A 16707-nucleotide genomic window follows, 5' to 3' on the forward strand; every position below is an offset into this window, starting at 1 on the left:
ACTGGGGGTGGGGAACAGGAGAAACATGCAGCCCCATTCAGGGCCAGGGGTGTCCTGGTCCAACAGTGCCCCCAGACAGCAGCCAAGAATAGTAGACCTGGTTTACAAGCAACCGGGTCTCCCACATCACCTGGCTCAGCTGGCTCAGGCCACAGCTGGAGTTGTGACCAGTGTAGCTGCAGCGCCACCTTGTGGCCATGAGGAGGGACAGTGCCCCCAGCAACACCCAAGCCCCCTAAGAAGCTAGATCTCCAGTAGGGCTGGGAGTTGGGGGCAACAGGGTGATGGACTCAGTCCCTCCGGTCTGTATCCCCTGACCCTGACCTCCATCGGGGGCATTTGAATTTTGAATCCAGAAAGAAGCCCACTGGGTTGAATCCTCCCCTGTCTCTTGTCAGCTCCAGACCCCCTCCAAAGAGACAGGACAGGCAGGTACAAAGCACAGTGTTTACTAAAGGCACAAAGTGGGGAGCCTGGAGGGGAACTGCTCTTCCAGCAGTGACCCCACGCTCTAACTTGAGCCCAGCGCCCCCTCTTCTGGCCACCCCCGCCCTCACACCACCTGGTGGAGAGCTGTTAGCACCAAAGGGGGTGGGGGTGCCCCACCTGCATGAGGGGCAGGGAGTGCCAGGCTGGAGGACGGGCTTGTTGCCATCAGAGTCCCAGAAAGGCAGGCCTGGGCACCCCCTGGACCAGTCACTACCTCTGAGAAGGAACTTCTGAACCCTCTGTTCCAATGTGTCCTTCACTGGTGGGGGGAACCAGGCTCAGAAGACAGGACTTCTTCTGGCCTCCAGTGTACCCTGTCCCTTCCCTTGCTCTTGTGATTTCACCTCCAGGAGCCAGGTTAAAGGCTTATTCGTGCCCAGCCCCATCAAGAGGGCTGCCCCTGGGTGGGGGGCTTCTGACCCCACAGGCTGCCAAGCAGGCACTCAGTCCAAACAGGGGGCTGACAGGGAGGAGTGAGGCGGGGCAGGTGGCTACTTCACACACAAGTGCAGCCTGAATGCTGGGAGGGAGGTGGCCCTAGCCCTCCCAGCCCCCAGGCCTGCCCCCGCTGCCCAGGTCACAGCACATCACCCTCCTCCATGCTGAAGCTGCTCCTGCGGCTGCTGGCCTTGGAGGCCTCGGGGGACATGGTGGAGAAGAGGGGGTCGGAGGCCAGGGGTAGCAGTGAGTCATCCAGGAGCACGAGGTCCAGATCCTTCTTGGACAGGTTCGGGAATGGGGAGCCGTGCTCTGGCCCCAGAGGTTCAGGGTAGCCTGGGGGCCCTTCGCTGCCCCCGCCCCCAAAGCTCAGGCTGTGGCTGAAGTCCAGTTGGTGGAAGGGGGACGGTGGCTGGGGTGGCTGAGCTGGTGGGGGCAGCTGGGCCTGGGGGGGCAGAGCCGGCAGTGGCTCGGGGTCGGGGATCTCGGCCCCCAACAGCAGGGCCTCCCCAGGACCCTCCTCGCTGGGCAGCTCCTGCTTCACCACCTGCTGGGCCAGCTCCGCCATGTTCATGCCCGACGGGGAGGTGGTCGGGAGGCCGTGCACGCGAGCCTGCATCTCCAGCTCCTGCAGGTGGGGCAGACGGAGCGCTGGAGGCACACACCCATGGGCACTGGCAGCCCCCTGAGCCCGGCTTCAGCCCTTGCCCCTCCCCTCGTGGCACCCAAGACCACAGAATATCTCGGCTGGGAAGAAGCGCAGGGCAGCTGTAGAGTCTAGACTGGTGTTTTTTCAAATTACAAGTCGCAACTCATTAGTGGGTTGTGAAACCACTACAGTGAGTCTGAACCAGCTCTCTTTCTAATTTTTTTTTTAAATTGAAATAGACTTGCCTAGACTAGACTAGCATAGAAATTATCAGAATGCATTGCATCTATTAAGGATGAGGGTTCTTTCATGAAACTTTGATTTTTCACTTTGACTGTGGTTATGTGTGCTGGATTGTAATGTAAATGGTATTATCTACCATAAGAAATAGAAAAAATTTAAAGCTGCAGTCCAATCGCCCTTCGTATAGATGACCTACCTCAGGTCCAAAGAGGACAAGAAGCCTTCAACGCAGAGCCAGGACTAGGAGGCTCTAGGCGGTAGGATTGACTCTACCAAGCCTCAGTGCTTTTACCTGCCCCCTGCGGTGATTCTTAGCACTGCCCACCAAATAGTTCCGGCTCTCTGCCTCCCACAGGGGTGGGCCTGCACTTTCCTGCCCCCTTGAGGTTAGGTGTCCGCATGTACTTGCATTGATCCAGCAACTGTGAGAAGGACAAGTGTCACACTAAGAGTGACACATGGCTTTAAGAGCCAGCCCTAGGTGTGCCTGGATCCCAGAATGAGGGTCTCACCGAACAGAACCTCTGGCTGATAGTTATTGCTTAAAGTTGCTGGGGAGGGTTTGTTCCCAAACTATACCATCCTGACTGATACATCATCCCTCCTCATGGGCATCATCCCCATGGCTTCAACTTCAGAAGTGCGAGCACTGGGACGAGTCAGGGTTACCCAAGAAGCCCAAGTGCAGGGGCCAGACCTGGATACGGAGCCAGAGCTGCTTGTTGGTCATTTCCAGGCGCCGAGAGTGGTTCTCCAGCTCCCGGGACTTCTGCAGGTCCTTCTGCATCCTCCGGATGTAATCAACAGAGGCCTTGAGGATGGTGCCCTTGTTCCAGCGCACGTCCCTGCAGCCAGGCAGTCAGAGGGGCGTGCTCAGAGGAGCTTGGTGGGTGGAAATAAAACCCTGCCTTGGCTTTAGAAGCCTATGCTGCCTGTCCCAACTTTGCCCCAAACCCCAGACCAGGCCAATCCCTATTTATGGAAGAGGCTGATTTCTGTCTGTACAGAACAGACCCTCCCAGACATCTATGGAACCATAATCCCAGGAACCAAGCAATTTGGAGCAGCCTCCTTCCCCAGGCCTTCCATTCTTGCCACCAAAACCCACACTTGTCTTCGACTCTCATTACTCCTGTCCCTGGACCACCTCTGCACCAGTTCCCTGCCCTCACCAAACTTTCCCAGCATAACTCCTCCTCCAGGAAGCCCTCCTGACCCCAGACTCATTTCTGGGACTTTTGCTCCTTTGTCTTGAGCTTTATTTGGGCGATGGAGGGATCTTCTTTTCCCAAATAGATGATAAGCCCTTTAAGGCAGTGACCAAGGGATTCTCTTCCCATCCCTTCCCCCTGGCAACCAGCAAGGCACTGGGTGCAGATAATACTTGTGAACTGCTGCCCGCCCCTCCCCTTCCTCCAAGAAACCCACTCACAAGTCATTGGCCTTGGGGATCAGCATTCCCAGCTCCTTGATGCGATCATTGATGTTGAACCTCCGCCTCCTTTCAACTAAAGGTAACACATTCCAGAGGGAGTGATTAGAGGGGACCTCACCTGGGCAAAGGGCCCAGCCCAAGGAGGGGCGTCTTAACCCTTCTGGGAAGTAATGGGTGACGGCAACCAAATGGGAGGCCTGTTGGGGTGAGGGGGCTGGGCACTGTCCAGACACAATGAAGGGGGTCAGGCTGCAGCACCGCGCAGCTGCCTAGGGAGGACCCCCTCCTCTGCCCAGAACTCCTTCCCAGGTGCCCCACCCTAAAGAAAACAATCTGATAAACTCCTTCTCTCTGGAGTGCTGGGAATTTCAGGAATATCTCTTCCCTGGAGCGCCTCTCCCACCCCCTCCTGGAAGGGGAAGAGGGCAGTGCTGAACCCAGTCAATGCCAAGATTTTAAGGCCTTGGGTGGGGAATCCTTCCTAGAATCGGCACAGGGCAGAGTGGCTTTGGAGCCAGCCGGGTGAGAGGAAGGGAGAGGCGGGGAGAAGGGGCTGGGGAGACTCACTGAGGTTGTGATTGTCTTTCTTCTGCCGCTCCTTGGCCAGAGCCCGGCTCTCAGCATCTGGAGGCCAGGAGAGGAGAGAGGAGCTGGGAGGGAGGGGAGGAGAGGGAGGGGCGGGAGCTGGGGCACAGGGAGGCGGGGAGGTGGTACCTGTAAGCTCCCTCTTCTGGGTCAGGTCAGCCGGGCAGGAGCTGCTGGTGACTCCCACCAGGGAGGCGGTTACCTGGGGGTCTCCACTGTACACATTCAGGTGGCTGCTGGACAGGGGCAGCTGCGGGATGAGGTGGGAAAAGGGACCCGGTGAGCAGCCCTCAGTCTGCAGGGGTCTCTCCCCAGGGCTCATCATCCCAGGAACAGCGATTCCCAGGGACAGCAGGGGGAGGCTATGCTGGGACACGTAGGGCGCAGTTTCAGCTTTAGGGGATCTGCAGCCAGTGCCAGGGAGCTCAGCATTCAGCCTGGGCCTCTTCACCTAGCAAGTCCGCCTGAAAGTCTGCAGAGGCCAGAGCTGAGTAAGATGCAGTCCTTGCCCTCAAGGAACAACCAGCCAGTAAAGAAAAGCAGTGGAAAAAAGAGAGGAGATAGTGGATTACGCCCAGGGCCTCAGGAAGCCCAGAGGAGGGGCACCTAATCTGAAGGTTTCCAGAGGGTGTGGTGAGGCAGCGGGGAGGGCTGAGCCAAGAAGCAGCGGCTGGACGGAGCGTGGAGGTCACAGCTGGATGCCGGCAGGCAGAGGAGCTGCCAGCACCTGCAGTGCAGGTTCCACCTGCAGAGACCCTGAGGTTCTGTGATGGGATTTAAACAGGGGCCTGACAAGGACAGGTTTGAGCTCTGGAAAGACCTCCCCAGCTCCTGCCACAGATAGACACAGAGCAAACCACAGGCCCAGAGTCCTACAGAGGACACAGGAACCACTAAAGGGGTCAGACGCTTGTCCTCTCATCTCTCCCTTCCCAGCCCTCGATGCCCCTGCTGGCAGCGGGGTTCAGGCCCACTGGCCCTGGCCAGCTTCTGCTGAGCCACTGGGCAATGTCACAAGGGCAGTGGGGACTGAAGATTTACTCCCTGACTCCCCACCACAAGGACCAGGGACTCTTCTTCAATGGTCTGGGAGTGGGCCAGGATCAGGGCTATAGGCTCAGGCCAAGGGGCGGGAGTAAGCAGCTGAGATTCAGGGATCTCTAAAAAAGAAGCGGGGACAGCCACAATCCCACCTGGTAAGTGTAAATACCTGTCCGCCTTGCGCAGAGCTAGTCCTCGGTTTCTTGCCTTACCTCTTTCCCCACAATTCTGTGGGCAAAAGGCATCATCCCCAGGGGCTCAGAGCAGTTAAGGGGCTTCCCAAGGTCATAGCCAAAGCCAGAATCAGGCCTCTTGATTCCAAGCCTGGCCCCTTCCCACCTGCCACCCCACCTATGCCTGGGAAGCCCAGAGAACATTAACACTTCCAGGAGGCTGCTGGAGGGAGGGGATAAAGCCAACTGGATATCACTTGCCCCCGGGAGTGAGGGCCACAGGCCCTGGACTCGGTAGAGGACGGGGTACCCAGATCCCAAAGGCACTCATCAGCTCCAGGCCTTCCTGTGGCCACACTGCTCTCCTCCACTGAGGCCCAGCACCAGTGCCTCTTGGCCCCACCCCAACTCAAGAAGCCTCCCCCAGCTACCTCTCCCTGCAGAAGCCCCACCATGCACACAGGCTAAGGTGCACTTCCCTGGATTCGTAATTCTGCCTGGCCCTGGGCCCTCATCACACGATTTGATGGAGGCGACCCTCATCTCTGCAGCAGGGTGCTGGCTCTACCCAGGCAAGGACGCATTTCTAGTTCTCTCCAGGCTCACAGCCAATGCAGGGCCTCTGCCCCTCCCTCTGACACACCCACCCCGCCCTGGCCAGCAGTACCGTGTTAGGCATCTGAGTTTCAGGATTGATGAAGCCCAGGACATCGTCCAGACACATAATGTTGTCGATAACATCAAACTGAAAGGGAAAAAACAGTCTGTGTTAGGGGAACCCACCTAGAGAAGGGCAGGGGGAAAGGGACACTCGGACAGCCACTGACCCGAAGGGACTTTGGAGCCCACCCTCCCCTAACCTGCTCATCGGGGTGGGGGGTGGGGGGAAGGAAACAGACTCAGAAAGAGGATAAGCTGTCTGGGTCCCCCAGGCTCCGAGGCCCAGACCAGGGCTCTTCCCAAGGAGGCAAGTTGCCCAGGAAGATGGATTTATATACCTGCTATCTGGACATGGCTTTGCAGGTGTGCTAGGCTTTCCTGCGTGAGTCTCCTGTTTCTCCCCAGCGGAGCTTTCCAAAGTAAGGATGATGTTTCTTCTGGGAGACTGGGTCTCCCTGAGGACGGGGCTGTGTCTCCCCTTGGACTGGGGCTCCCTGAGGACGGGGCTGTGTCTCCCCTCAGACTGGGGTCCCTGAGAGCAGTACCTTGCCTCCAACATTAGACTAGGAGTCCCAGGAGCACAGCACCTGGCCCCACCTCTGCCGGTGGCAGCCACCGGCCAGGTCCTCACTCACCTCCCGCTCGGGGTTAGAGCCAATGTGCAGCATGGCCATGGGGCTGTTGGGAGCACTGTTGCCAGCCGAGGAAGACAACACATGTCCGGCCCGCACCCCGGGGGAGGCGGCTGGCAGGGGCTTTGGGGAGCCCTGCGCAGGGCTGATGTGGGCGGCAAACTTGTTCCCGTAGGTCTCCGACAGGTACTCCCGAACCTTCTGGTCCCGGGATTGCTGCAGGTGGTAGGAGGTGGGGTTCTCCAGGTAGGACTGCACCTGGGAGCGGGGAGAAGGCAAAGGGCTCAAGGCGGGGGCTCCTGGGTCCGGGGCAGGAGGGGACAGGCCAGAGCAGGCCTACCTTCAGCACCTCCCCGGGCACTGGTGGCGGAGACTGGAAGTGGACGGGGGTGTTGATGGCAGGGGTAGGCGGCCCCCCCAGCTGCTGCTGCTGCTGCTGCTGCTGCTGCATGTAATGCATGACGGCCTGCTGCTTCATGCGCTCCCGCTGCTCCTCCTGCTGCGCCTGCTCCCGCATGAGCTGCATGCGGAGCCCGATGCGCGACGCCATGGCGGCTGCTGGCTCCCTGCGGGCGGGAGGGGGCAGGTTGGAGGCACACGTCCCCTTCAAAGTGCACAGGGTCTTGGGGAAGGGACCAGGACAAAGAGGACAGCACCCACTCTACAGGAGATGGGGAGAGATTTGCCTGAGGTCACTGAGCAAGCAGGTGACAGAGCCAAGACTTAAACCCAAGTACCCTGGTTCTTGGGCCAGAAATGGAGACTCCCTCTTCTTCATTCATTGCAGTAGGTCAGCCCTAAAAGCATGGAGTCAACCTTGACTCCTCTCTTTCTCTCATGGCACGTGGTGGTCCTGCCACAGCTGACCTCAAATACATCCTCTGCCACCACCTCACTGCCCCCAGTGCGGCCCAGCCCCTGCCTTATCTGACTTCCTGGAGAGGCCTCCTCATCTTGTCTTGCCCCATGACATTCTACCTGCAAGTTGGTAGTTAGAGGGATCCTGTGAAAACCCAAGTTAGATCCTGTCCCTTTCTCAGCTCAGAACTCTCCAGGGCTCCCATTTCACTCAGCCTAAAAGACAAAGTCCTTACCATAAAAAGCCCTCTATGATCTGTCCCCACCTCATGGTCCCCTGTACCCCATCACCTCCTACTCTCCTTGTTCCTCCTGCTCCAGCCACACTCAGTCCCTCAAAGACACCAGGCACCCACCCCAGGGCCTCTGCACCTGCGCTTCCCTCTGCCTGGGGTGCCATTCCCCCAGACACCATCATGACTCATTCCTTCACCTCCAAGGCTCAGATGTCACCTCCTTATAGAGACCTTCTATGACAACCCTATTTAAAATTTGCAAAACCTCTACCAGCTTCCTCATCACACACACACTCTATGCCCCTTCCCTCTTTTATGTTTCTCCATACCACTTATTACCATCTTAAGAATTACACATTTTTCCTTAGTTATTTCATTCATCCTCTTATCTCTTTCTCAGTAGGAATGCAAACTCCCTTGAGGGCAGGCATTTTGTCTGTCTGGTTCACTGCTGTGCCTCAGGCCTCTGTGTGCAGGGAATGACGACTATTTGTGACCCAGCATTGGCCACACAGCAGTGAGCCAGCTGTAGTCCCTGAGCTGGTGGTGTCTACAGTCCAGTAAATAAGAAAGGCAAGCCCACAGGTCATTATAACACTGCGCATGGAGGGCCACTTCAGGGCACCCGATCCTGCCAGGGCCCAGGTAGGGCCTACCACCACCCAGCCCATCAGCCCTGATCTTTGATGGATCTCAGGGGAACAGGGGACTAAGGCCTCCAGGCCTAGTCTGGAAAGGGGAAGGACAGGACAGAATGAGTCCCGCAGCTGAGCCCACTCTGTTCCTAGCTCACTGAGTGACCCTGGGCACATCCCTTCCCCTCTTTAGCCTGCGTCTCCTCATCCACAAAATGAAAATGTTGGACTGAGTGATTTCTTAAAGTCCCTCCCAGCTGGGATGCACTAAGAATCTCTGAGATGTGCAGGGACCCTGAGAGAGATACCATAAAGGTCCTGGCAGGGGCTGGAGGGTCCAATCTCAGTGATACTGCAAGAGGCAGAATGACTTTGTAATTGAGCAAGTGCTCTCAAACAGGGCTTGAATCCCAGCTCTGCCACTTCTTTGCTGTGTGACCTTGTGCAAGTCACTTAACCTCTCTGAGCTTCAGTTTTTTCATCTGTAAAGAGTTTCAGAAGATTGGTGAGAGCGTTAAATGGAAATAATGTGTCTCACACAGTGCACTACCCTTGGCAGGCTGAGTGGGTGAGTGATGGATCACACAAGACTGCCGGGGTCAGCTGCAGTGTAGACCAGAGGCCAGAGCTGTGCCCCAATGTCCTCAGGATGAGACCCAGACCTCTGGGGATGGCAAAGGAAAGCAGCACAGGCTGACATGCCTTGCCTAATGCCAGTCATCAGACTAAGTCAGCATGAGTGGAAGGCACTGGCAAATATTCAGTGAAACACCGGATCAAGGAAATAATAATAATTTGCATCTATTTGAGCAGTTACTGTGTGCTGGGCAGTGTTCCAAGCACTTTAACCTCAAACAGCCCCACTGTGTAGCTTTGGTTATTATTCTTCTTTTACAGATAAGGAGGCACAGGGAGGTGAAGTATCTTGCAGCGGGGACAGTGCTGGGACCCAATCGCACAGTCTGGCTCGCCAGCCCATGGTTGGTGGGGGTGGGGGGTCTGCAGACCACCGTGTCTCCATGCAGAACTGGTTTGTCCCAGGTTGCATGTCTGGTTGATCCAGGACCAGGAATGGAGCCCCAGCCACCTGACCCCTAAGTCAGGGCTCCCTCTGGTAGAAGCAACAAAGTGAGGCGGCACCATTCACCTCGAGGGTTGGGTTGAGTACTCAGCCGCCCTTACCCCTCCCTTCCTCCCTTCTCTGCCCTGCTAGGCCAGGAATTAGTGAAGGGGCTGCTTCAGCCCCAGAAATCTCTCTGCCCAGCTCCCAACAGGACTGTCCCCAAGGAGAAAGGAGTAGACACCCCCTTCCCCCTTCTGTCCTGTAGCAGGGACCCAGCTGCAGCCTCCACCCCAGTCCTGTGCTCCTACAGAGGGGTAGCTTGTCTTTGCCCCCAACTCCAACTGCATCCCTGCAGACCTCATGGGCTCTGACCCCAGCCCAGCCTGCTCCCCTTGCAGCTGCACCCCTACCCACTCACACACACAGTGCTGGGAGCCCCTCCCCCTCAAGAACAATCTGACTTCAGTTGGTCCCCGGGGGCTGGGGGAGGCGCAGACACTGGGCCTGGCAGTGCCAGCCGGCACGGGGAGGACTGGGGGAGAACAAGCCCCTTGTTTCTCTGACAAAGGGCTGAGCACCCATCCTGGGCCAGGCGAGAACCTGGGCTCAGCACCGCTCAGCCTCTCACTGGCTCAGTTTGCTCATTTGTAAAATGGACGCAGGAATCTCTGCCCCACCACACACCCAGGATCTGGGAGAGCCTCCTGGGAGAGGATACTGGAGAGAATTCTGAGCAGTGAGGTGTCTGTGTATCAAAGAGTGTCAGAAGCCTTAGCCTGTGCCCTGTCCTCTGACAGAGAGTGGCTCTGCCACCCTCACCTCGCTGTCAAAGCTGTCATCCCCCCTCACAGAGTCCCAGTCCCCTCCCTTGGCCCCCAGCCTTCATTGCTCTGAGTCTGGCCTGGGTGGGATGGGTGTGGGGTTAAGGGCAGGACTTGAGGGCTGAGAAGGGCAGATGGTATGGTCCAGGAGAGACCCGGGGCATGCTAACCTCACACCGCCACCCAGCCACCAAACACACCTGCTCACTCAAAGCCTGAGGGCCACGCACAGCCTCCCCCAGTGCCCAGTCTGGTCAGGAGGAGCTGAGAGGAGGGACCGGGGAGATATAAAATGCCCCAGACCCTCCCCACTGTCTGATCTCCAAACCCACCACACCTGGAAAGGGTCCACCACGTGTGTACTCAGTAACACCAGGAGCTTGAGTGCCCTCTACAATGCAGACACCGGGGCTAAGGTGTTTCCCTGAAGAAAGAACCTTCTCCCTGGCCCCTCCTCCAGAGGGGACCAGGGGGTCTGTTGCCCCAGAGAATTCCTGCCTCTATCCAATCACATGGAAAACATAGCAGGAACTGAAGTTTCAACTAAGTTTCACCCCACTCTGCACCCTCAGAACCCACGGGCTGCCTTCTGCCACGTTTCACCCAGAACCTCCCACTCGCCTCTACCTTCCCTAAGCTGTCTGTGGGTTCTAGCTTAGTTGTGACCAAAATGAGCTTCACTGTCCAACAGAGGTGGCTGAAGTGTCCGCTCTGTCCATACTGGCTGGGGACTCTGGGAAAGCCACTTAACCTCTCTATGCCTTGGTTTCCTCCTCGGTAAAATGGAGCCAATAATAGCACCTGGCTCACAGGGTCTTGTGAGGATTCAAGGAGACAGCGAGTGTCCCTAATGGCCCTTAGGCATGTGATAAAGGGGGGATCCTGGCTCCCCTCAGAAACTGTGCCCCGTGTGGTCAGGGGCCAGAGCTGGTTTCATACCAGCCTGTGTTGGGGGCTCCCTCATCAGTCATTTACACCTTAGTATGAACAGGATGGTCAGGACCTGTCCCAAGGGAAGATGTGGACAGAGGGAGGGGAAAGACAGAAATTAGTGGACCCTGGAGGAGAGCAAGGAGAAATAAGACCCCAGAACAGAAAGTCTCAGATACAGGAAAGAAAATCTCAGAGATGCTGCACTGAGTGGGAAAAAATCAAACTGCACAATAAAATGTACAGCCAGAGCCCACTCAGGCAGGAAATGAGTAAATGTGTAGATAAGGCTAGAAGAATCAGGGTGCTTCTTGAATGCTTGCCATTAGTCAGGGCTGAGCTAGGTGCTTTTCAAATATTAACTCATCTGTTCCTCACAATGACCCTAGGAACTGACCACTATTATCACCCTAAATTTTCAGGGAGAAACTGAGGCACAGAGAGGTGAAGTCACTTGCCCAAAATTCCACAACTGATAAGGAGCAGGACAGCAATTTGAATGAGGCAGCCTGGTTTACAGACCTGGATGATGGGGTCCTCTAGCACCCAAACTGTTCATTGTGTTTACCTCCGGAGAGGGGCAGTGGAGTGGGGAATGGTAAAAGGGGATTTTTATAGTTTCTCCTTCCACTTCTGAAGCACTTAACTCAGGATGTGATGTGCTACTTGTGGGATTCTTTTAAAACAAGGAAAGTAGGGCAGCTTCTAAGGGTTTGTGAGGGGCCCAATCCTGACAATCATGTCCAAAGTTGGGGGTCCCCCTGTACACACCTGCCCTGCTCAGTGCAATGGTTGCTAGGCCAGCCGAGGACCCTGGCTGAGGACAATGAGTAGCTCCAGCGGCCCAGGCCAGGGTCAGAAGCCACATGCCAGCTGCAACTGCAGGACTGGGACCCAGGGACCCAGTTTCCACTACCGCCCCAGACATGAGCCTTCAGAGGGGCCATGATCTCCATGTAGTGCCTGCCAAACAGCCCTTAGGTGAGGCACGTCCCTTCAATTGCTTGTGGGGGCTGAACTGCCCTAGGGCTTTTTCTGCCTTCCAGGTGATTCTCTAAAAATTGGAGCAGAAAGCAGAAGATACATAGACCCCGTGAGCCAGCAACTCCATTCCTAAGTATCTGCCCAGTAGAAAACCATCCAGAGGACATGGACTAGAATGTTCACAGCAGCACTATGGAGAGTGACCAAAACTGGACACCACCCAAATGTGCATCAACAGGAAGACGGATAAAGAAGCTGTGGTACCTCCGTGCACTGGAATGCAGCTCAGCAACGGGAGTGAACCAGCTATTGCTACACACAACTCAGATGACTCTCACAGACATAACGGTGAACAAAAGAAGCCAAATGCACACAGCGGGATTGATCTATATACAGTTCAACAACAGGCAAGACAATCTTTTGTGTTAGAAGTCAGGATCCTGGTAACCCTTGAGGGAGTGACAGGGAGGTGGCACAGGACAGCTGGGGGAGAGGGGACTGGGAATGTTCTGTAATCTGATGCAAGTGTTAGTGACATGGGAGTTTATGAAAATGCATACAGAGTTTGTACACTTTTCTGTATGTGTGTCATACTTTCATTAACATTTTATGTAAGAATGAGGGCAGACCTTAAATAATGTAAAGAATGAGTTGAGCAAATTACCCTCCCCGCCTCTACCCAAGTATGGCTATGACTTTAAAATGCCTTTGGTACCAACACAACTTCAACACAACTGCCTGAGGGTGGTACATCCTCTTTGGATGCAATTTGGCAAAATGTATCAAAGCCTTAAAAAATACATATCCACTAGCTTGAGGGGGGAATCTCAAATGCAGAAAAGGCTTTTATGCATAAAGATGCCCCTCACATTACAGACAGAAAAGTCAAAAAGAATCTCAATGTCCAGAATAGGATGGTTCAATTATGTTGTGTTCCTCCTGATGGAAAATTATGTTTACAGTAAGTAACACGGAGATATGTCAAGTGACAGAAAGCAGGATGCAAAGCTGTCTATAAAATCTGATCATCATCATGGACAAATATGTGGAGAAAAACCTCTTGGGAAGAAATATACTAAGCCATGACTGACTTCTTTGGATGACATAATCATGAGTGATTTTTTTTTTTCCTCTGTACCTTTTGGAATGTTCTTTTTCTATAATGAACACATGTATCTTTCTAATCAGGAAAAATATTTTATACTAGTAGCTAATGCTTATGGAGTACTCAGTCTGTGCCAGGTATGGGTCAAAGCATCTATTAATTATCACAATTACTTCATGGTGTGAGCACCAATACTGTCCCCCCCTTTACTGATGAGGAAACAGGCACAGAGAGGCTGTCCTTTGCCAAAGGTCACAGAGCTAATGAGTGACAAGGCTGGACTCTGGCAGTCTGGCTCCACTACCCTAACCCTGGGGCTCAGGGTGTGGCCTCAGTCCTGCACTTGGTGCAAGGTCTTTACATTTGATTTTAGAGGTTCCCACTCAAGAAGCCCCCCTACAATCAAAGGGTTCCAGCAGCTGATCTCCTTCATCCAGCCCGAGGGCCAGGGGGTGCCCAGGACGATGGAATGGTCTGGAATCCCCAAACACAAGCAGAAAAAACTTTGCCCTTCCTCAAAGGGCAGAGATAATTTCCTGTATTCCCAGAAAAAAGAAAAAAAAGAAAAATATGTCTGGCGGCTGAAACAACAAAGTGTGGAAGCTCAGAGGCCGGGATGCCTGGTTAAGCCATTTATCACATTCTCTGTAGTCGGAAGAAGTTTTCTTCTGATCTAGTCTGTTACAAGCTACCAGTTGTGTGGGAGCTGCCCAGTTTCTATGGAGGGGAAATCAAACCAACCACTAAAGGAAGGCCTCCCAGACAGGTGCTGAGGCTCCCGGAGGCAGGGGAGAAGGACCCTGGGACCTCCTGGGTTAACCTGCAGCCTTGGGAAGGGAAGAGAGGGGACGATTCCAGGACTGGGGTTTGTTTTGTCTTCTCTGAGCCCCTCTGGCAGAGGAGGGGGCAAAGGAAGGCCTGATGAACTAGGAAAGGGACCAAGAAATGTCCACACAATCCCCACGCCTTAGGACAAGGCCATTCCAAATTACCAAGGCCATCAGGGTCCCCGCAGGGCCTGGGGGCATCAGTTGGGCTGGACCCAAAGAAAGCCAGGGGAGGGGGAGGTGTCATAAGATCCTCAGGAGCCACCAATCCTGCCCACAAGATGCTGTGGGAACTTGGCATCAGAATGTTTGGGGGTGAGTCCCAGCCCCTTGGGACTGACTCAGTGTCTGAGCCTAGCCTCTGTCTTTCCATCAGTCAAGTGGGGCATACCTGCTGGAGCCACCTGTCCCACAGAGCTGTTGTGACCTAAGCAGGGAAGCTGGGTGTGGAGGCCTCTGCAAGGCTGAAATCATGGCAGAGGGTAGATCTCACCATTCAGTCACTGTTTACTGTCCACACACCGTATCAAGGCCCCAGGCAGGGGCTGCACTGCCCGATGGTCACCCCAGCCTCCGTCTCTCTTTACCGATCAGCCAGAAGCAGAAAGGCCTTGGCCAGTTTTTCCCAATACTGGGCACCCTCTTTGTTTACTCTCCAAAAGCCTTGCGTTTTAAAAGATTGTCTTTTCCAAAGCTTGTATTATACAAAATTATACAAAATTCACTGCAGTACTTTGGGAGGGGCAGCTGGGGAAGAGTGCTGCCCGCCTCTCTGGGTTCTAAAGAGACCATGAGTAGGCAGAGCACTCACACAGTGTCCGGCACACTGAAGGTAATTAGTCCTGCTGGTCTAAGTTATATTAGCTGACCTGGGTCCCCTAGGGATCATGAAAGGCAACAGTGGGCCCTCTGGCTGCTTGCAACATTGAGAACAAGCAATTGGGAGTCACACTCGCCCTAGAAAGTGTGCGCCTGCAGGAGGCTGCAGGGCTGCAGCCTCGGAGAGCATGGCCAGGGGCTTGTTTTTAGAGGAGCCTGCACACAGGCAGGAGGTGGGGAGGAGAGGAAGGAAGGAGAGAGGAGGCGAAGGGCAGCCACAGGAGCTCCCAGCCTGCTGCTCCCAGCCCCTCCAGGGCCCACAGCTCAGGCCCATCATCCCCACGTCCCAGCTCACATCCCACAGGAAAGGGTGGGAGCTGGCGCCTCCTGGCAAGGCAATTGTGCGGCAAGGGGGGCAGCTTCAAAGGCCATCCGAGACCAGAGAGGCGCCCATCCTGTCCCATAGGGATCAGTTGGACCCTGGCGTGGGAGAAATGCCACTGAGCTTTGAAGCATGAGGCCAGGAGGACATGTGGCTGAGGGAAGCACGGAGGGGAGAAGCCAGAAAGGTGCTGGCAGGTGTCCACTCTTGTGACTCAGCCCAGTCACACATGTAGACCCTCTGTCTGTCTGTCTATCTGTCTCTCTCTCACATACACAGACACACATGATGCTGAAACCCTCACCCTGCTGCGCAGTGGGCAGCCGCCTCTCTCCTGGGTTGGAGGGGGGTGAGGGGCTGAAACCCCTCTGTTTCCCTTCTCCCCTGCACCCCATCCTGGACACCCCATCCTCTTGAGTGGGCTGCCTGTGGCCACACTGCTTTCTTCTCCAATTGTTTTCTGGTCACCTTGAGTCGCCCCAGCTACAGGGAAGCTCCCAGAGAAGTCAGCTTTCTTCCTCAGGATCTCCACCCCATCCCAGCCAGCAGACTTCTCAGAATGAGACTTGGGGCCCTGGGAGGCTGGTCGTCCAACAACACATCTCATGCTCAGTGGCCACCTGTCCACTCATTCAGCAAACACTCTGGGTCCCCTCTAAGAACTGCACTAAGAACATGACCCATATCAAGTCTCATCTGTCCCCCACAAACACTTTACGAGACAAGCAGAACTTCTGGCAGATGAGAAAACCATGACTCAGAGAGGTTAAGGGACCTGCCCAAGGCCACACTGCAAGAACACAGTGAAGTGGGTAGGCAAGCCCAGGTCTCTCTCAGGTGTGTGACCCCCACCAGCTTCATTCTCATGAGGAAACCAGAGGCCCACAGGGAAGACCCATGTAGATGGATTATCATCCCTGTAAGCTCCCAGCCCTGTCTCACTCCCTGCACCTCATGCTGCCCTCGATAAACTCTACAGAGGGTCCCAGAGAGGCCTGCACACTTCTCCACCCTCCCAGATGCCCCAAAACACAGGCCAGGCTCTGCCCACCTGTAGACTCTCTTCTGCTAAACAGCCAAGATGCATCCATGCCCAGGGCTCAGGGGACCGTATGTCTGGATCTCACTGAGGCGGTTAACAAGGGCCACGAGAGGGCCTCAGGGGGAAATTATATCAAACTGGCTAGACAGAAATGCGATTATATGGACCAGAGATCTGGCACTGGTCCACAGCTGAGGTGTATGTGCAGAGGGAGGGGCAGGGAGGGGAGGACAACACAGATGGTCCCCGAGATAGAAAAAGGGCCTGAGGAGCGAGGGAAGGGTTTCAAGATTGGGCCTCCAAGGGCCCCACCCCCCACCCCCCCGCAGGACCTCCCCCGTGGCCCAACTCAGCCCACCTGCTCCCATCCTCCTGCTGAGGGAAGATCAACTAAGTTTTGGTGGATGATAGGTCACTGATGTTCCTCACCCCCTCACCAGGGAAGACAAGGCTCAAGATTCCATCATGGGTTTGGGACCCAACAGTTTGGACCATCTTGAATGAGTCGGTTCTGAAAGGGCAGAGTGGGATTGAAAAACTGCATCTGACTGTCTCACCACCCAGCTTTGTGACTTCTGGCATGTCCCATCCCCTCTCCGGGCCTTGGACCCCTGACTGATCATGTGAAGGGGCTGGTGGGGACCCATGGCCGGCCCCTTC

The 16707-nt window shown here is 55.3% G+C and overlaps 1 protein-coding gene across 3 annotated transcripts in view; it reads right to left on the reverse strand.

Annotated features, from left to right (window-relative positions):
* Positions 1–433: 433 nt before the first annotated feature.
* Positions 434–16707, reverse strand: part of TFEB (transcription factor EB) — a 45615-nt gene continuing 29341 nt past the window's right edge. For all 3 annotated transcript variants that reach the window (XM_031434725.2, XM_064476486.1, XM_064476485.1), the window contains exons 2-9: positions 6686–6911; positions 6349–6603; positions 5721–5798; positions 3969–4089; positions 3822–3878; positions 3252–3327; positions 2517–2664; positions 434–1555 (exon numbers count right to left, since the gene is read on the reverse strand). In XM_031434725.2, coding sequence (XP_031290585.1) covers positions 1067–1555; positions 2517–2664; positions 3252–3327; positions 3822–3878; positions 3969–4089; positions 5721–5798; positions 6349–6603; positions 6686–6895 — 1434 coding nt within the window. In that variant the 5' untranslated portion in view covers positions 6896–6911 and the 3' untranslated portion in view covers positions 434–1066. The remainder of the gene's footprint in view (positions 1556–2516; positions 2665–3251; positions 3328–3821; positions 3879–3968; positions 4090–5720; positions 5799–6348; positions 6604–6685; positions 6912–16707) is intronic.

The sequence above is a fragment of the Camelus dromedarius genome, chromosome 19, assembly GCF_036321535.1.
Source record: "Camelus dromedarius isolate mCamDro1 chromosome 19, mCamDro1.pat, whole genome shotgun sequence".
NCBI classification, from domain to species: Eukaryota; Metazoa; Chordata; class Mammalia; order Artiodactyla; family Camelidae; genus Camelus; species Camelus dromedarius.